The following is a 21,930-nucleotide window of genomic DNA, read 5'->3' on the forward strand; positions in this document are numbered from 1 at the left end:
CAAGTTTTGATAGCATTAAAAGCAGTACAAACTGTCTTTGTACTAAAACAGAACAACAAATAGATCAACTCCCATGGAGCTAAAAATTCCCATGAAGCAGCCTTTAAGATCTTTTCCGTTTTGTCCGTTACCTGAGGAACAGCAGGGTGTAGGATGGGGAGGAGTCCTGTTCCTGTCTGGCCTATCGCCTTGCTGCTATACACCGCAGGTAGTTCCAGCTGTCCAGGACACTGCTCCGCAAAACCAGCACTTCAGTCTGTCATCCAGAAGCCTACGATGTGCGGACCACCTGCATCTGGGTGTCCAAAAAGCTTCCTGAAAACGTCAGAAAGCCAGGCCTCTCTGTCACTGATCGGGACAACTGAAAGTTGAGGCATCTACGAGCAACAGACATTCCAAGAGAATCTCAGCATGAAGCTGAAAATGCTACATTTCTCAGGATGCCAGAATGACAGACACTAGCTTTTCTTAATAAAAAGGCCTTCCATCTTTTGCAATGTATGTCAAAATATCAGGCTGTGCTCCTCCAGATTTACTGTAGTGGAAGCATAGCTTCATGTAACAGCAGAATTAAATATAACAATCTCACCACTGATTTTTAAATATCAGTCTTTCAAACAAGTATTGTACCACTTGCTACCCAGACCACTTAAGAACTTTGTCAGCATCTGTGAGGTGGTACAGCTTCCAGCAAGTGCTCATTTCTTATTTTATTGTTATTACTACAACTGTTTTCAATTCTCATGTCAAGTTTCACCGTGTACCTGCTAATGAAGATTATGGCATTGCAATACCTGTTTGGACAGTGAATAGGGTAGTACAGTAATTCCTAAAGCTTTAAGAATGGAGCTGTTCACACTTCATTCAACTGCTGGAGCCTCAGCCTGCACCTGCTGCTACTCAAGTTTTCTACTAAAGTTAGCAGGACTTGCCACTGCTATTGCCAAGTAGCAGTACCACATCGGTACGATCGTAAGGTCTCAAGTATGATGTCTTGTACCAGCCCACCAGTAGAAAGTCCCTGTCCCCAGAGCTCCCAGCCTAAGCAAAGCTGTAGGACCAGGTCCTTCAGGTAAGTAATGGGTTAAAGAAAAAGAGCTTTGGTAATGGATAGAAATTAATTGAAAAAAATTTGAAGCGTTTTCAGATTATTTTAACCCCCTGAAGGTGCAGTGTTGTTCATTTAGTTTGATAGTGCCGGGGAGGGAATCAATCTTCAGCAGAGACAAATCAACGCAACTCATTTCAGAGCTAAGCTAGTGCAAGAAGGCAGTCAAAAATACGACGCATCAGAAGCCAGAACGCACCCCTGCATTCTTCTGCCAAGTGCTACACAGATCAGGGTGGGGTATCGGAGGATGGCCTACTGCATGCTCAGAACAGCAGCAACCTGGATTTCACTTGCCTTTATATATTCACAGCCGCATAGCTTCAGGCTCATGAGAGGCCAAAGGGCACTCCTTCCTGGCCACGCAGCAATCGCAGCTTGCCCTGCCTTGGGATTAACACCTCACACCACACCTCATTTCTCACCACGTCTCCCACAGGTTTCCTTAACAACAAGGTACATTACTAAAATCCCCTGGCTTTGGCAGTGCTGGTGGTTTTAGGAAAAATACAGGCTGCTTGTTCTTTTTGTGTAACACTCCTGCCATTTTCCTCCCTGCAACTATGCCACTCTTCTCTGCACGTAGCGAGCTTTTCTTTTGCACAACTTTGCTACCAAAGCAGCTCCTTGTTTTACAGCCTGTGCAAATGAAATACCTGTGATACTTAACCCAGACTTGTATACCTTTGTGTGTGACTGTTTACATATACATTTGTGAGATGGGAAATAAACAAGCTATCAACTTTACTCTTGTCTAATTCTGTAATCCTCTCATAAAACATTAACTGCTGAGTATACAAAATAAGCCTTTACATCTGCCATATTCAAATGTAGCTATGTAGTAGCATTCTGCTTAAAAGATCCTTCTCTCTTTCCACACCTGCTTCTCCCCCCTTTTCTGAGAAGTAGCAGCCTGCCTGCACATCCATTACCTAGGCTTGATAATGATTTTTTTTTTTCTTTAACCTCCAGCAATCTGAAAAAATATACTTGCTATCTAAATCACACCATCAAGAAAAACCTTACCCCCAGCTTCAGCCATCTTAGCATTCATGCACTGGAAGAGGGTACAGCATTTGATCTCAACTGTGAAGTTCACGTAATCACAGTTCTTACAGTAAGGCTGGTAAAAGCAGAACTGCGGAAAGGTGTGTTCCCCTCCCTCTTTCTGAAGCATTAATTTGTCCAAGTATTTTACCTTTCTTGCCCAGAAAAGAACAAGCTATTGTAAAACACTACAAAATAGATTAATACAGCCCCAAAATGAAGGTCCAGCTGCACTAATTTAAGCCGACAGTTGGGCTGCTTGGTGCCAAGTTTTCTCTGTTGAGTTTGTGTCTAAAGTATCTTTTAGTCCACCAAGGTCTATAGCTATGGGTTACTTGTACTCATGAGGCTCAGTCTTCCCTGTAGGTCTGCCATTCTCTCCTAACACAAACAATACAACCTCCTGTAGCTACCAAAGACCTCTTACTGCTGTACAATTTTTTTTTTTTTTTAAGTAGTCGCATGGACTCTATACTATTCTGGATGGTTTAGATAAGATAGCTAATAGCCTGATGGATTTTGAAATAAAATCCAGGAGAGAATTTAGCCTTCCCCACACAAATCGGATGTTTTATCCATGTAATGCAGCAACACTTTCTACCCCAGCACTATGACTGACATTTCCCACGAAGGAAAACTCCCAGCTAAATAATAATCACTACATCACTCCTGGCTCTAGGGGAGCTCACCAGCAAAACTATTTCTGTTACCTGAATTTGTCTACAGCGAACCATGGAATTTAGAACCTAAAGCAAGATGTTAGAAAAAGCAAACTTTCTTTTTGTCCATAATTAGTTACAGGAAAACTTGAAACTCAAAACTTCTTGCCTTATTTCTGACAATTGCTAACTGAGCAGTTACTTTTCTGGCTGTTACCAAGTGTTCAAAGCTGCCTCTAAAATGAGGAGAGTTCTTATCAATTCATCTAACCATCATAGCAAATAACTAACAGCTACTCATCAGCAAGTAAGTGGGAGAGTAATACGCATCACAACATCATTGCAAAATGCATCTGGAAAGAGGGAAAAATCAAACCATTACTGACACACCATTTTGGTAGTTCATGGATACATTTAAAACAAGCAAGCAAGAAACCCCATATACAGACTTAGAAGTTCAATACCACGTTCTTATGAGCGTCAGATACAGTATAAAGTAATTCTTCCCAACGACAGACCACCACAAGAACAGCTAGACCAGAATCCCTCTAACCCAAGAATGATCAGCATCATTCTGAAGAACAGTATTGCCCCTTTACATCCTCCCAGATTCCAGCAACCCACCGGTTAGGGATTATGAGTTTTCATCAGTTCCAATGATCTGGGGGTAGGGGGGGGAGGAACACACACACACAAAAAAAAATCCAAAGGAAAAAAAAACCCCACAAACCAAAACACCACCAAAAAAAATCAAACCACCAAACAAACAAAAAAACCCCAACAAAACCCACAAAACCCAAACCTATCTCCCTGTAAAATAAGTGATCCCAGGATAACTGACCAGCAATTAGCTTGAGGTAAAATGCACCGAAAAAAAAAAGAATGTCCCCGGGATTCCTAGTGCTTGGCTACTATTTTAGAAGCCGAAGTACTTGACTGAACAACAAAAAAAAAACCCTGTAGCAATAATCTCAAAAACCAAAGGCTATTTCTGCAGTTCGATGCAGTTATTGGCGTTATACCTTCCTCTTCCACAAGCGTTGCTTTTCACAGGAACATTATCAGGTAAGTTATTGTTATTTTTGGAGACCTACAATAAATGAAAATAACCGGTTAGTTCAAGCAGTAGAATCCTGTCCCCCACAAAACATACATACTTCCACTTTAACATTAGTGTCATTTACAGCCACCCACACTCTAAAGAAACAGGATAATTACCCACACCTCACACCTACTCAATTCTTTTCCTTCTGGGGAACACTCAGACACTGATTTATAACAGCTTTCTGCTCAAGACCTGTCACCTCTGAATCAGCACTGATCCGGTATTAAGTAAATGCTAAAGCACTGTGAAATTTTACATCTGTTCCATTTTCTTTGTTTTAAGCTGTAAAATAAAATAACAAACTCAAACCCCAGGAAATGCCTCAAAAGGAAATGAGGCAGGGTTGCACCACCTTTACCATACACTCAGGCAGGGCAACTTAGGGCACCTTATTCCCCAAGGGAATTAAGGGAAGCCTTTACTACTGTGTTTTGTTAGCCATTAAGAAACCTTATTGAGAAAAGTCACTTCACCAATTTAAATGTTTTGCTCTGATCAGTCACCAGATTTCATTAGTTTAAAGAGTTTCAACATACCGTACTGCTATTCAGCAACAGAATCTTTTTTAAAAGGATGTCACCAAAGACAGTAGGAAAAAACCACAATAAGCAACACAAGTCAATCTTTATTGAAAACTGAAGTATTAATACATAACAATTCTTGTTACAATAAACGTGCTTTTAAGAATTTAAATCTGAGCTCATCTACTCATTGAATTGCATAAAAAATAAAAAAGTATGAATTTTCACAATTGAACTGGCTCAGAATGGAATCTCCACTCTTTGTGTTGATGCAATAGTTCAATGCAGGAGTGAGTGATGCCTTAAAACTTATTCTGGAAGACAACATTGACCTAAACTTAAAAAAAGTACCAATACAACTGTTCGTAAGACAGTTTTAAAAAAAGTCATAAAAAGGAAACCTGTGTCTATCTCATAACAAACATGGAGAACTATTACTGGGGCCTCTTGTACTTCCATTGCATGCACTCACTTTTTCAAATCTTAGGCATGAGGGCAGCCAATAATAGCATTACAATAAAAAAAAACCCACTAACAAATCCATTCTACTTAAAACAACTCTGTACAGCAGTCAGCTAAAAAAGCTTTCCCAGTTTGCCTGCTAAGTGCCCAAAAGTCACAACAGTTTAGAAAAGTCATGCTCACTTTCTTGATGTTGAAACTTCAGAGCCCATAAATTGTTCAGAAAAATGTTTTTTAATCACAAATGGACCCTTACGACCTGTGGGATTCAGATGTTTCAGCATTATATTCAACCCACACAAGAAAAGGTTTCCTTGTCCCCAGATAAGCATTGTTCCTCTTCCCTCTCTTCTGCCTACAAAACACGCCTTAGTTTCGCCCAACACCCCCCCAAACAGAGGTGTACACAGCCTGTTGAAAGAGTCCTCACTACTTCAGAGATCTCAGAATGAACTCGAATCTTGGTGAGGCTTGATGCACAAAACTATCCTAACTTTGCTGCAGTTGTTCCTGTTAATTGGCATTCTACCTCGTCAAATCTGAGGGTCTCTGCAGGAAGCTTAGAGTTGATAAAATACAAGATTAGAAAGCTGACACTTATTAATGAGAACGATCTGAATGAGCTTAAATCTTTATGTCTTTTGAACAAGTGTTCACAAACACTTCGACATGAGGATTAACGGATTGGTTCTGACCCTCTGCACATGCGAAGGTCGGCCAGTGACACCTGCTGGAGAAGGCTGGATACCGATCATGCCTATTTCCTACCGACTACTGCACAAACCACAGCCTGGGCAACTGCAAATTACCATTCAACCACCACAGCATCTGTTCTCTTTCTCCACAAGTTCCAGCTGAAGCATCGCTATTGTTCATGTTCCTAAGATGGGAGGTTTCACATACATGGTATTTACTACTCTCTGGTATGAGTTTAAGCATAGAGTTAAGTGGTGGTATCGGATCGCTGTGCTTACCTATTCAAGCAAAAGTATATTCTAAACCCAAATGAATGGTGGGTGTATAATACTGTGCTTAAGCACTGGGGAGTGATTCCAAGTCAATTCTGACCATCTCTTGCTCAGATACCTTAAGTGGCCTTACTACCCCAAGTAGCAGTGAAGCCAGAATGCTCCGTGAAGAGTAGTCAATGTTGAGTACCCTGGTATACAACTCTGTACCATGAACTATTCTCAGACAACACTAAGACATGGTGGTACTTACAGGTGGCAGTGGTGGGATTTTTTTTTTTGTTTGGGTTTTTTTTTTTTTCAGTGGATGAAGCCATACAAGGAAGGACTTCAACTAAAATAAAGGATTTTTTTCAACTACCACTGCATCTAAGCATTTAACTTGCATAGTACACTCAAAAAGAAGCTTTCTTGAACAGCATTCCGGCACGTCTCCTAGAAACTTCAAACAGGAGATGGTTACAATAAGCGTAAGCAAGATCTAGTAGTAGGTTCTCTGTTTTCCTTCCTAGTGTTACATTAATCACCACCACGCCACTGACTAGGGCTACACGGTTTTGGTGCCAATTATTAGCCATTTTTCTTTTGCTGCTGCTACATTTAAAAGACATTTTCATCAGTTGTTAATGACATAGGGAATACCTCAGTTTTTAAAAAATACTTTATCTAAACTCAACACCTGAAATTTGAATTACAAAAAAAAAAAAATTCTTTCTTGGACTTCTCTGTTATTGCTGCAAGTTATTTTCAGTTCCAGGTTTAAAGTAGTACTTTTTTTTTAATCATATAAAGCTGCCATAAAAGGTTTTTTTTTGTTTGTTTTTTTGGTTTTTTTTTTTTAAAGAGAAGCTTGATCTGAAATGTTTCTACTGCACTAGCTCTTTTCATTTGCTGAGGAGCTCTAGTGCAAACACATACTGCGTATTATTTATAAAGGAATTCTAAATAGGGAATGTTATATAAAAAGCAGGAGAGAATGTTTCATAAGACCCTCACTGTGTAAACGCCTATTTAATGATGTACAGTTTCCCCCGCTGCAGTTTTATATCCATGCTTTCTACTATTTGCAACAAAATACCATTAAGATAGTTATATATACACATATTCCCCCCCGTCCCCCTGCACTGTGCTTTTGGTTACTTTCCATATCAACTACTGGAGACATGCTCCACCCTCCCAGCAGATTATAATCAATCAAAACTGGAAGGTGTAAGTACCTCTTAAAAAAGGTACAGTTTCCCCCTCGTGGATGAATCCCAAAATGCAACTTAGAAAAAAAAGTGCTCAAGTGAGACTGCCTAAATGTTACGGAATATTATACAGAGACCAATTCCAAGATGACATTTAGGAATCTGAAGTTAGAGCAAATATATAGGAAGTTATATTCATTCCTTAACTATTTCTCTATTGCAGCATTCACAAAAGTTCTCTCCTATGATTTTCAAAGCTGTAGTTTATTAGGTGATGAGACAGGAGACAGCAAAGCTTTGAGCTTGTTCTTTATAGCTTCTCCCCAATATAGCACTGTTTCATACCTCAGCTCTTTGTTAAAATCATGCTAAGACAACAAAATGTCACTCCCTACTAGCTAAAATGGACAAATGGCCTGGATTAATGTTCACTGTACTCGCTGGCACACCTGACTAATCAAAGCTGCAAATCTACTACACAAATGGAATTGTTAAACAGACTTGAACGAAGCAGTACAGATTCAAATAGTTTGTCTGGGGTAATTTTCTGCTCCATATAAAAACATATGGAAATCCCTAAGCTGCAGTAAGTGCTCTGAGTAAGGTTTAAAGTACTTATTCCAACAACACAGTTATGTTCAAGGCATTAGAAATAAGGGGGCCGTCCACTGACAGTGATTCATGCAAAATAAACCTGAACATTATTAAACAAAAAAAAAAGGGGGGGGGGGGGGAGTAAAATAAATGGACAGTGCTTACTGTAAAAAAATAAAGTTGCTGAAGGCTTTAACCACCAATGGGTTATGAAGGAACATAAGCCTCCTGCCAGGGCAGAGTACTGGAACGGCAGCATTAAATCAGCACTGATGCTACCCTGAAGTAGCTGCCAAATCTGTATAGGAGCAGAACACCCCAAAACAAAGCGTAACTAGATATACAACTTAAAAAAAAAAACTTACTTCTGAATGGAAATTAACCTACAAGAACAATACAGCCTGATATACCTCTGTGTAAACGCTTAAAAGGGAACAACATTTTATAACCATTTACTGCATAATTTATTGCAGGCAGAATGTATCAAAAAAAAAAAAGAAAATCGCATCTTTCTGGAGTCATAAGTCAAGCAGGTTTAAGAAAAACCTTGATTTTATGTGCAATATTCAAATTTAAAAATTTAAAATCTCCCCCGTAACAATTTTGGTATACAAATGGGTTCTAAGGCTAGCCCTTTATCCCTACAGCATTTGCTTTGAGGTACTTTTTAAAAATTGAAGTTGCAAGAAAGAATATCAGAAATGACTCATTGCAATGAAATGCTAATCTGCAGTCAGTCTTATTTTATGTGATTCCAAGTGCAATTTAGGAAGTAAAAAAAGAAAATACTAAGAAAACACATCAAAATGCTGTAACCAACAAATGGCTCCTACTTCAATTACAAATATTTTCAGGAAAAAAAAAAACCACTTATTTGAAACCTCTATATTCTGGCAGCCCTACTACAGCATTTCCATAGTTCATACTGCAAGTAGCTAACAAGGAAATTGTGTTAAAATGATTTGTTCCCCTTTAACATACTTATCAGGCACACAAGCTTTCCTCAGAATAACATGCAGCTGAACTCCTCCTGTTTGTTGTAGAAAGCCCTAGCATTTCTTAAGTTTCAGGAAAGCAAGTTGGATCAACTGCACATAACATTTTCAACTGACTACAACATTCTTTAGGAAAAACAGCACGGATTTCCTGAACTGAGAACTAAAAGAAAGTGTTTTTCGATCAGTCTGTGTGGCAGTCTCACTTTGACACATCTTGCATCATATGAAAGATAGTACTGGATATGTATTTCCCCAGGACATGCAATTCATTATGCAGGTGATGTCACCTCCTACTATTCCTAAGAGCCAGTTTTGCCTCAAGGAAGTTTGCTTTATTTACTGGCACACACAGCATTACCTTTGCCATTTCATTCTGATCCTTAAGAACATCTGTATAACACTGAATCCATATAATGAAAACGAAAAGGTATGAAGTAAACTAATTGTGTGCGGGATTTCTACAGCTTGTCTGACTCATTTTCCAGTCACTCCAATTTAGTAGTTGAATTTGAAAAGAATACATCACTTAAATAAAAATATGCCCCTTTTAAACTGGCAACTCCATCAACCTGAAAAAGGCTGAAGCACTTATCTAATGTATATTATGGTATTTTATAAAGAAACTCACTTTCATGATTCTACCTTTTAAGACCCTGCGTACATTACAGCAGTGCATTAGTGATACAAGTTGTAGAATACTTTTCTGTTCCTTTGGATTTGCATATGACGGTTTTTGCATCAGTCACTGCAGGTAGATTGAGCAAGCTTTGTTTTTGTGTTTTAACATGCATTCCACTAGATATGGATCAGAATAAATTTATACTCCCTTTTTATCATTATAATTAGCTAAAAAATTGCAAGACAGTCCACAAAACAGGATTTGCTTTAAGACTAACTGCTGGAGTTCCAAGATGTAAGATATGCAGCACTGGAAAATCTTCAGTGATCAGGAATTAGTAGTGTTTAGCCAAGTGTTGAAAGCATTCAGAAGAAAAGTCCTGGTTGGAGGCATGAGGGCTTCAGCACCAACTTTTAAACCTCAATTTCTTGATTGCATATCTCCCATCTTCAAACCTATGTTGGGGGGGGGGGGGGGGGAAGGGGAAAGTAGGAAATATTCTCAATTATGTGAAATACTATTTGAGTGTGGCAGAACATTCTAACATTGCATGCACCACATTGATATGCACACACAACAAATGTTAAGTATTATATAATGCTACCCTAGCACTTACCCGGTCAACTGAAATCTATAGGCTTCTAAGCTAAGAATTTGCTACATTGATTTTCTCCTGTCATGTCTATTCCAGCTTTCTGTCCTCACTAGTAGTTTTGTCTTAAGTAGAAGATGCAATATTAAAAAGGTATTTTATGCTAAATTTAATTATCAGCAGTCATGAGTTTAGTCACAGCAAAACTCTCACTTTTTATACTCATGTAATATGACATTCTTGGATGAAATATTAACTGCTGAAACAGAAATCCAAACAGAGTTAAAATAAAGTTAACTTTGTCATAAACTAAATGGACCAGAAGTGAAAATGTCTAGTTCAGTTGGTCTGACAAGTCCTTATTACAAATGAAGCTGTTCTCAATGTATGCTAAAAACAACAGAAGCAGAAGTGAGGTTCCCAAAAACATTAGGCTTTGTGTCAGTTTGACACACATTACGCCCCCAAAATCCATCCCACCTCATAGCAGATTTCAAATTTAAACTCCTTTTCTTGAAACCCATGATCTAAATTTTGGTCCACACTAAAAACGATCTTCCCATGCTGACTGCAAGAAGTATGAACTGAGACTTACCTGAAACAGAGTGAACATATGAAATTAACTCAAGGTTGTATATTTGTTTCAGCAGCTTGTGAGAAAGATTCACCCTCAGAGCAAGGCAAGACACTTACCTTGCCTACATATTTAGCCAATCAAAAATAAAACTACAAAGTTACACACATTGCTTCATTCACCAATCACAGTACTGCTGAATTCAACAATTACCAATGAATCCAAAATACTGAATACATTTAGTCCCAGATGTATTTTAATAAGGCAAACTTGAGGCTCATTCTTTCATATTTGACAATCATGAACCATGAAAATGTTTCATCATTTCTGAAGATACAGACCACTGAAGAAGTCCCACTAGGCTTCTCTCCTTTGCAGGGAACAGCTATTACATAAACAATAATTTTTGTGTATTCTTACTCAATTAGAATGCTGTAGGAGTACCCCAGACTGCTTACCTTCTGAAAAATCTCCCCGAAAGAACCTGCAATGCTGTCATTTATAAGAAAGATTAACTGCTTTCAATCTAGATCGGTAACTTACACTGACTGCCAGGATGATCACCACTGTGGGGGCACATAACTATAGGTTGGTGTTCCTGGAGCCCGATATGTGGGCATAGTAACTGGATGAGGGGCTACTGGAGTTGGGGAATGAGTTGTCAACAAAGTACCTAGGATGAAGAAAAAAAGTTGATTTTAAAAACAATTACAGCTTGCTCATCTTCCAATTTAAAATTACCAGTATCATTTTGCACTCCAGCCCCAATCTTCCTTCAACCATTTATGCAAGAGGATCATTTTGATGTTTAGTCCAATGCACACAAAGATACTCATTACTCAAAAATAGCTCTAGCAGAAACCCTGCAACATAAGCATTATTCACTGCAAAACTTTTTCCCACAGCAGGCTTTACATGCCATAAGAATATTTGATGGTAGAGATAACTTGGCTGATAAATCAGAATAAATTAGTTCTAGTTTGCATTATTCCAGATAGGTTTTTACAGACTAAGGGGCTTCAGAAACAGAGAGGCTGAGATGGCAGGATCTTAGCAGTCTTAACTCTACAGCACTTTGTAGAAACAGTAACAAACACCTGGGATAAGCTTGCCCACATACAAAACTCCAATGTTAGCTCAGTTTGTGACGCATAACTTCTCTAGTTTTGAGATTCCTCAAATTAAATGATAAATTTGACAAGATAAAAAAACAGAATCTGAAAACAAGCTCATGGCTCTCATTTTTTAGATTACTGAATTGAGTGTCCTTTGAGTGAACATGGACATTTCTTTGTGAGCTAACACCCACTCCGTAACAAAGCATGACACCCCCTCAAGTAAACATTCACAGATGAGTCTAGATATTGGTTAAACAACATTTTCTCCAAAACACTACCACTAAAAGAGTGTGGCATTAGGAAGTAGACATCTCTAACCTCTGCCTATGACACAGAAGACCTGCAGGTAATGCACACACATAAAATGTTGTATCTCAACATACAAAGGTCAGCAATATGAGGGGTGGACTGAGAACACTGCATTTTCCTCAGCCTTAAGAAATTGCCGTTTTCAGCTAGGCGTAGAGAAATGTATTGAGAAGAGGAAGTCAGACTCTTAACACTGACAAGATGAGAAGCAAAGGATGCAAGAGTAAGTGAAATTCCATACAGATAAAAAGAACTGTTTTATCATAATACTAATATCTGAAAAGAGGATGTGATATCTCCATCCTTAGAGATGATCAAAATATCACTGAACAAGTATGCAACCTGATCTAGCTGGACCCGCTTTGAAGACGCTGGACTAGATGACCTACAAAAGTCCCTTCTAATCTAAACAATTTTATGATTCTGTCAAGTACACCTCTGGCATCACATTTTTGTAACGCAGCTGTGTTCTGTCTTGACCGGAAAGGAGAGCTTCATCAAGAAAACATAAGGGTTATAAGTTCACATACCTGCTGACATTGCCATAGTAGTCCCAGCCACCATCCCCATAGTCACACCGTTCCCTCTTGGTGGTGGAATTGGAGCAGGATACATAGTTGCTGGCATGCCGTTAGGCTGCACAACTGTGGTGTGGTGAATTACGTGGGGTGGTGCTGCATATAAAGGCTGTGTGTAATAAGTGCCTTGCTGTTACAGAAAAAAGGTAAGTTAAGTAATTATAGTATATCTGGTAGAAGATAAATGATGTCTTCTTTCATGAATGTATCATAAAATAAAAGCATTATTCTACAGATGCAATGTGTTTACAGAGCAGAAGCCAAAACATGCATTTCAACTATTCCAACTGCATTTCATTGGCAAACTTTTTAACATTTATCCCCTTTCTAAGGCATTTAGGATAACATTCAAAAGCAGGAACCTTTGTAGAACTCCAATGCTGACTGCACCTTTGGCAATAAGGACTCATTCATCATTCAGTCCCTTCGTTTCATATCTTTTCATATATTAATCCATGACAGAACTTCCCTGATTCTTTCACAACTTTTTATTCAGCTGCTTTTAGTTAAAGAGCCAAAGGTTTTTGACCAAATACGCTAAGCAGATGGGATAAACCTTGTTACGGGCTTATTAATTCCCTTCAACTACTGCATACACACCAGGCAAGTTTCCTCTATGCAAAAAGAGGGCCAACTTTTCCCCAAAATATCACGTTTACTGAAGGGTCTTCATTCTATCCTTTCTAATAGTTTTCAACAGTTTGCCTAGTATAAGACTTGGTAACTCCCTCAATCACAACAGAGGCTTCCTTAAAAAAAAATTAATGCAAGTTTATGACAATTTTTGACAAAATGAAATCAGGATATGGTAGTTATAGCATCCAGCACACATTTTTAAAACTAAACTGAATCTAGTGTCTCTTCAAAGACTGAACATGTTATTGGTAAGTGCAGAGTAACTGTCATGTGAGAGAATGTAAAAGTGCACATACACACACTGTAAATCACTGTATAAAGAATTCTTACTGTAGGCAGCTAAAAATTCTCTCCATCCACGAAGAAATAAATGTGATGTAAAGTTAAGAGTTCAAGCAGATATTACAAGGTAAACAAAATAGTATCCAAACAGACAGTTTTTTGGTTTCGTTCATTTACCTGTGCATATGGATTCTGCTGTGGATAGGCACTTCGAACTGGGTACACAGCAGTCTGATAGGGATTTGGTGATGAAGAATATGGTGGCACTGCACCACTAGTGGGTGAACAAGATACTTTATATGGGGTGCCTGGTGTATAACCTGAAACAAAGGTAAATCTGCATTAAAAACATGAAAAACAAGTGTCAGTACACCGTTTTCTAAAGTCAGAGGTAACAATTTTCTTAATTTCCAAATTCCTTCATCTTCATGTGAGTACTTAGCAGGCTAGTGTCCATAGCCAAGCACAAGTTCTATTATTTACATAATACTGATGACAGTCTGAAAATCATACTTGACTGTGTCAATTAAGCATGAAAAGTTAACTGTATTTTTGCACAAATTTGCTTTTCAAATTTATGGATATGGGATAAAAAAGTGGATTTGGATTTTTGTAGTAATATCATTAAATACCTGGATTTGTCATATTAAGCAGCATTCCCACATAGGAAGATTTGGTACATGTTAGTATCAGCCCAGTTCTCAACGCACCCCAAATTGTACTGGCAAAACACAGTTAACTAACCCGCAGTTACCTTCTGTAGAAGATGATACAGCACAAGAATAACTTAATTTCAGAAGTCAGAATCACGTAAAGAGCTCAAGATGGATTTTCAGAGAGACATTATCTGCAACCTCCATTTCAACTTATGTTTATTCATATTTGTTTTCTGGCATTTTCTGAACTGGCTAAAATAAATATGAAAGGCCATACCTTTGAAACACAAGCACTGTAGAGTTCATTGCAACTGCAAATCAGACTTCGAAGGCACTTTAATAGCTTTAAATCTCCTTTTTTTCTACTACATACATAGACATACCCTTAGTCATCACTTAAGAATTCTTTTTATACATTACAATAAGACTTCAGATGCCATTAGAAAGAATTTTGCATTCCTATTACAAGGCCCCCAAAATCAGTCTGCCTTGTAAATGGTGGGAACTCTTCAATTTTTACAGGGATAAGTAGCAACTGCTGGCTCAGACCCTGCCTAAAGACAGTTCTTCCATAATTTCTCCAGCCCTCATCAGACAAGGTCTCAGGATAACAGAACAAGGGCTTGATGAGGCATGGAGGAGATCTATGAAAAGCACCACTGCTGCTGCACGCTACACTCCCAAGATTATATTATGGTTTAATGGCCAGAGTGGGAATACAAATACCTTAGCTGCAGCATTCACCAGTAATGGCATTTAGGGTAGTAAACAACAGGCGTGACCTATTCTGGAGGAAGCATCAAAGCCCTAGCCTGTGCTGTGCTGAACAGATCTTGGGTGTCATGCAGGTCCACCACACTAGGAGACCAAACATCCACAGATATGATTTCTATTTAGTTGGAATTGTACAAACCAGTACTAGGGCAACACAAGGAAGAAAAAACACTTGGTAATTATAGAAAAAAAATGAGACTATCAGGATAGAGATTAGGTTGACTTTAAAAACTGTCTAGAATGTGCTGACTTCTATACAGAGAACAGATCTGAAGCCATATAGCAGAGAGAACACTGGCATTTGTGTTGTGAAAAAAATCAGTCTGTGCAGACAGCATGATGACAGATGACCATTCTTTTTGCAGATGTCTGAGCTTCCTTCCAATTTCATTCCACCCTTCAAATTGAAAATTGTTATGTTAACGAACAAATTTTTCTTTTTTTTTTCTTTAAATAGAATTTATTACCTTTAGAGACACTAAAGAAAGCTACCACAGCACTTACGCTGAACTCTTGTTTTTAGAGGTCCTAAGTATTTGAAGAATAGAGCATGCTGAGGAGGTAACTTCTATTTCTAGTATGGGGAGCTATTTGTGTTGAAAGACTCAGCTACAAAATGCTGAACACAAAGCATTACTACTGAACTACAACTATGTCGTCAGTCAAGCCCACTCTCATTCTAAAAACCCACTGATACAGCTGCACAAGCAATTCAACTTTCATTCTTGCAAAGTGGTACATCTGTACAAGAGGTATTCTGCCTTCCCATTTAATTTTTTTCTCCTTTACAGGAAACAAAGACCTTAAAAGTAAACCACACAGTTATTCAAAAACACAGAAATTTGAGAAGGATACCTGTAAAAAGGTATCCTTTCCGAACAGCAGTGGCACAGCACATTCAAATACTGCTGCGTGATATAAATTTACAAAAGCTTTGATTCTACAAACAAGCAGTTACATCAGAAAAGTTAAAAAAAAAAAATCCCGGCTGTTAGGACAAAGTACTTCAAGTTATCTGCCTGAATTAGATCTGGACATTTTTCACTTTAGTTCATAGCTTAAAGAGCATCTAAAAATTAAAGCTATTCTTAGTTCCAAAATAAAAGCTTATTTTCTACTCAACAGCAATAAAGACTCTAATAGTACTAGCTTTAAAAAAAAATTAAGGACATTTGAAGATGTTATATGACTTCTATACGTCTTTATTCCTTTTCTACATAAAAGTGAAACATTTCTTACTCTAACTTTGTTATATAGCATGAGATATATTCCAAGATTTATCAATACAAACTAATCTTACAACATGAGTAAGTCTAACAAGTAAAGAAACTTCCCCAAAAACCATAACCTTCTGTTACAACATAACTGACATGGAGGAAGAAAACCCAATCAACTGGATAAAAACATCAGTCTCGTGATTTGGTAAATTGATTACATGCAGCTTATCTTCACCTTCCTGCAGTAGGATCTGGAAACTGCAACCAGTAATAAGATGAACTACCTTTCAGTTATCTGATCCTAGGATCAAAAGTTACAGCTACTCCTCAGCACAACTGCAGGAATCCTGATGATATATACAAAGGAGCACAGTGATGTGTCTGCCTTCTAAGGTAATCTCAACCATGAAACTGAATGGCCTATTAGTAATACAAGCCGATAATAAAAGCCCACATAGGGTTTTGATTCCCATGCTAAGAGTTATATCCCTGATGGGAACTGCTCTCCCTTGAGCATCACTCTCAAAAAAGTTCTTAAGCAATCCAGTGCAAATGCAAGCTGGTACCTCTAGATATGATACTTGCACAGAGGCAATACCCTATCCAAAGGATAGATTTTTTTTTTTTTTAAATTACTGGAACTTACAGTTTCTATCCGTTTCCCTACCTTCAAGACCGAAGCCAAGCCAAAATCAGTTCTGCACTCTCTATGCCTCTAAGTGGAAAACTGAACACAGGCACAGGTTGTACCAACTAGAATACTCCAGAGTTCCAAGGAAAGCTACACACTTTTAACAGGTTCTGCAGGGAAACATTTTAGATGACTTACTCCCTTGCCTCAGTAATTGCTGCCACACCCTTTTAAGAGTCTCCTGGTAATTAACGAAATGCCGTATGTTACAAACATTGAACTTTAATATTGCAAGCAGGCTTCCACAACATAAGCTTCCCCATTTCAAGCAGCGTCCTTTCCTATCCCCTTAAGTTGCACGAGAGCATTCAGGGACAAATTTAGTTATGTGCCATGTGTATCTCTGAAAAACTGGCATAATACATGCAAGTGAAAGAGCTCCTGAAGATGGCCCAGATCTACATTAACAAAGCAACATAAGAAATTCCTTAGTATGCACAATAACCAGAGGGAGAATACTGTTCTATCAGACATATGTTGCTGGTTCAAGTGGAAATTAAATGCTACCAGTTTCTGTTTTGTTTCAAGCATTAGTGCATCAAAATCATCTTCTATTAGTGAAAGCAGAAATACATAAAAACAACTTAGGTGAGTGCTTTGGTTTCTCTTGTGTCTGTTTTTCCATCTCCCTTTTCCTAAGCTCATCACATTCCCTTTCTCTTAAATAACAAACATGCAAGTGTAGTGACCTAAATCCTCCCCTGATATCCACTATGGACAAAACAGTTTTACCCAGACAATTAGTTCGTGGAAGACAATTTTAAGGGCAGAAAGAAGGCAGCAAGCTGAACTTGGAAAGAGATATCATTTAAGAAAAGGATGAAAAAGAAGAATTTTGAAGACAACAGACAGAAGAAAAAACAGAAATCTGGAAACAACCAGTAGGATGCAAAGCAAGCAGAATCGAGAAGGAAGTAGTCAAGGGAAATGTGACACAATCCTCAAGTATCAGCATGAAATATAGAAGCAACAGCTAAAAACTCAGCTTCTCCCTTCTCTGAAGGTGAAATCAGTAGGACTTAAGATTATACTCATTTTGATTTAAGAGATGATTCCTTGTGAGTCATGTTCAAAGTAATGTAAAACTTATCCCACAGTATGAGTTATTGTAAGCCCCTACAGCTTTTCCTTTCTTGGTTCTAACAACTTCCAAACTTCAGGTTACTGCTTTGACATACCTATTACACATACCTGTTTGGAAGGTAGGATTTGCTCCAGGATACATATTAGGGGAATAGGCAGGAGCAGCTGCTGCATAGCCCATTGGGAAGCCAGCTAGAAGAAAGCATATGTCAAAGTTATTTTCTAGACTGACTGCACAGTCTAACTAGACTTTACTCTCAAAGATTCTCGCTGTACATCTTTTAATTGAGGTAAGCTAACAGATGGCCTTCAGTCAGACCTCCTCAACTAAAACACCGGGCTCCTCTTCTCCCAAGCCACCTGAAGCTGAATGCTAGATGTAGGGAACAGCTAAGGAGTCACAAGTGCCATTCTCCCTTACATGCCTGTTTCAGCAAGTCTCAAAGTCAGCCAAGTAACTCTTAAGTTAGTTGGACAACAAAGTTTTGTGCAACTATCCAACCCTCCTCCCCCCCAAGTTTTAAGACCTGATGTACATAAAATATTTATCTGAAAGGACTTTTTCACAGAAATAAATCCCTAAAAGTCTCTGATCTACTCTCCAGATCAGAGATATCACAAGTAGAGAGTAAAAAGCAACCTTAGGTAGTCCAAAATGCTTGTTGCATTTGACACAGATTTGTTATTACACTCAGGTATCAAACAAGCTCACCAGTTTCAGGCATGTATTATGACAGTTAACAGTAACAAGTGATTCACTGAGGTATCAGCAAAGTGATAGGTAAACACTTCTACACCAGAATACGAGAACCACTATGGCTGAACTAACACTGCAATATACTGGCCTCCAACATAAGGCAAAAAACAGCATTAGCAGAAGCTACAGTTACTTAAAAGATACAAAGTTTGTTTAGATTGTAGTAAGTGAAATTGCTGAATTAATCATAGCTATTAATTTTTCCAGGAGCTTATTTACATTATTCCAAACTTTAAAACTGAGTAATGTCTGTATTTAGAAAGACAGTTACTATCACATTTTGTTATCAAGATGTAAAGATTTCAACTTCTCCAGATATAAGTCAATTACTGTTTGCATATTCACTGTCAGGCTTAAAGCTGCTAGTTTTAAACTGCTATTCAAATTTGAAGGGTTTCTATTTTGCTATAAATCCCAGAGTCCTTAGCAATTACTCCTAACAATAAAAATTCCTTAGCTCAGGACTATATATGCTAACCTGGTTTTGTAAAGCACTCTGTAAACATATCAAGTGACATACACTTGGCACTACTATTAGGTGGTCAGCATGGCTAAGACTAAGAAAAGCATTAGGCTTAAAAATCAAAGGCAAAACCATATCCAATTCATAACAACTTTTCAGAGTGTAAATAGCTCTTAAGATTTCAAATTCACAAGCTGCTAGTGAAAAGCTTTAGTACAGCTTTACACGTTACTCAAACTGACTACACATCTGCAACATTATTTATGTTGTATACATTTTCAGTCCTCTGTTCTTTCTTCACAGGTTTAGCTCAACAGTAGAGCATTCTGAGCTGCTCAAGAATCAAGTCGTTTGTGAAAAATGCAACTACAACAAGCAGCAGTTTTAACTTCTACACAGAACTTTCATCCATGTGAGAACATTTGGATATTGATTCCTTGCTACAGTAAACCCATCCAACAACCTCAAATAGGTGTAGTATAATATAAACAGCTATTAAATATGCAACAGCTTTAGAAACACGGTGCCTTTAAATAATACATTCCACATAGCGGTAAGTTCATTACTTTCTATTACCATGCAACCCATGTAAATTCAATGATTGTGAATGGAGAATCTGTAGCTTTTAAATTAGGAGAGGCAAAGAAGGGAGACTTAATCATGAAACAATTTTTAAAAAAAAATCCTAAAATGCAAGTCTACTTTTTGTTTTAGAGAATGTGTTTTGCGTTTATCCCACGATCTTTAAGCACGAACCAGGCAGCTCAGCAAACTATCTGTAACAGTGTAACACTGTAGAACTTACGGACCAAGCTGAATTCAAGGGTCACAGTTGTGTAAACTGACTGACTGACTGCTGTAAGGAAGAATTTTGAGCGATCAACTGGTAGCATGACATTTAAGGCACTCCTATAACAATTCTACTTCAATTTCACATATTTTAGTTATGCTAATTTACAACCAAGTAAAGACTGGCAAATATATAGTACCTATGTATATATATTAGACTACATATTGAATTATAACAGTAGAATAAAAGGTTAGAAGTTTTAATGTTGTTTAAACTGCTATTTATGAATCTACAGTAGTATATCTTACTAAGTAAATTAAGGTACCACTTAGATTAGTATAAACAAGAGCTTCAATGCAATGTGTAAATGGTTGTAAGTACATTTTCTAAATACAGATTTATATTAACCAGGGTTTCATTTGAATAGAGATAAAAATGCAAAGTTATATTTAAATAATTCATAATAATCTTTATCTAAAGCAAAAGCAAGCCTTGAAAAAGCAATCTATTATGAATATAGAAATAGTTGTACTGTAACTGATATTAATTAGTAAACCACTGCTGCTTGCCTTATCATAAAATTGCTGCAGTCCATATAACTAAGACAGTGACAGAGAATAAAACCATCCTGCGGGACTTATGGTTACACATCATCAGCTTTACAGTTTATTACCGCACCATTTCAGTCACTCAATAGACTTAAAAACATTGCAACACGGTCTGTGTTTTCCCCTTGTAATTACTATACAAATCAAGAAAGGTACACTAGATTGAGGAAAAAATTAAAAGTACCTGAAAAGCAAAAATAAAAATTAAAAGGTTTGAGACGATCAAGTCAACAGTAAAGAAAATTCATTTATGCACCAGTATTTAGAAGAAGGAACAGAGAAAAGTGGAACAGGAAAACAGGATCTCCAGTACACTACCTAAGCCAAAAAACAAATTTAAAAACTGTAAATACTAGTAGGAAAATATAGTACAGTGGCACATAATGATTTCTAGCTCCCCAGCACAGACATCAACTGTCTGTGCAAAAACAAAACAGCCTCCCTGTAAAAGCTACAAAAGTTTAATTGGTTATGATACATAAAATCCGAGCTGAAAGACCCTCCAGCCTCTCCCAGGATAGAGTAATTCCCTTACCCCGCAGATATCAGAAAAAAAGACTGCATCAAGACATACTGCTTGAAATGCCTAACAGAGGCACACAGCCCTTCTCTTCGGCCTTCCTGGAAAACACTGTCCAAATCTAATTATTGCCTTATCCAACTTCTGAACTATGGGGACATCAGAAATGAAGCCTGCTCACACGCACACATTAGGAGATGAGGGGGAAAAAACCCTAGTGAGAAACTTGAAGTCAAATGAGAAGCAGAGAAAGCAAGAAATACATTTAATTTCTGTTTTTAAAACATTTTTTGGCCATTTTCTTGGTCCCACCTTTGATGCTATGCTTCGGGCAGTCATAAAACAGATAGCATGAACAAGAATTAGAGGATAGAAAGGTTAACAGTGCCAGCCAACTAGCAGCAGAAATAGACTGACTCCTCTTCTTGCAGGGCGTAATTATTAGAGCTCCTGAAATAAGCTGCTTTGGAAGAGATACTGAAGTTAGAAATATAACAGAACAACTAACATCACTATTGAAATGTCACTTTTTACATTTAAAAAAAACCCACCCAAATCCCAAAACAGATTATCATACATGAAGCCATTCATAAGTGACTATTTATTCTTGATTACAAAGATTAGTGTAACTGAAACTCATTAAAAAAAAACAGAGTTCCTTACCTGGATAACCAATTCCTTTGGCATTTGCATAGGGAACCCCAGAAGATCCAGGGCTATACACAGGATTCATGATTTCAGTAACTGAATCGAGGGGGGGGAAAAAAAAAAAGTATTTACTCAAGCATAGGGAAAGCCTTAAATTTCAGCAACTAAAATGGAACTGGAAATGGGGGAAAGCATATCAGAAGAAAAAGTAACAGAGGAAAAAGCAGCAATTCCACTACTCACCAACATTAAAACTGTAGCTACAAGCAAGAGAGTCACTGCAGAAGTTTCAAAGCATCACAGCCCTCAATCGGCTACAGAATGTCTCAGGGATGAAACACTCCCTGTTGCAGAGCATGCTTT

The 21,930-nt window shown here is 37.8% G+C and overlaps 1 protein-coding gene across 1 annotated transcript; it reads right to left on the minus strand.

Annotated features, from left to right (window-relative positions):
• Positions 1 to 4,525: 4,525 nt before the first annotated feature.
• Positions 4,526 to 21,674, minus strand: FAM168B (family with sequence similarity 168, member B). Its single transcript, XM_009318879.1, has 6 exons — positions 21,583 to 21,674; positions 17,890 to 17,973; positions 13,538 to 13,680; positions 12,395 to 12,572; positions 10,981 to 11,110; positions 4,526 to 9,726 (listed from the first exon to the last, which is right to left on the minus strand). The coding sequence occupies exons 1-5, from the start codon at positions 21,650 to 21,652 to the stop codon at positions 10,998 to 11,000; spliced, it is 588 nt and encodes a 195-aa protein (XP_009317154.1). The 5' UTR covers positions 21,653 to 21,674; the 3' UTR covers positions 4,526 to 9,726; positions 10,981 to 10,997.
• Positions 21,675 to 21,930: the final 256 nt, after the last annotated feature.

The sequence above is a fragment of the Pygoscelis adeliae genome, unplaced genomic scaffold, assembly GCF_000699105.1.
Source record: "Pygoscelis adeliae isolate BGI_AS28 unplaced genomic scaffold, ASM69910v1 Scaffold30, whole genome shotgun sequence".
In the NCBI taxonomy this organism is placed as follows: domain Eukaryota; kingdom Metazoa; phylum Chordata; class Aves; order Sphenisciformes; family Spheniscidae; genus Pygoscelis; species Pygoscelis adeliae.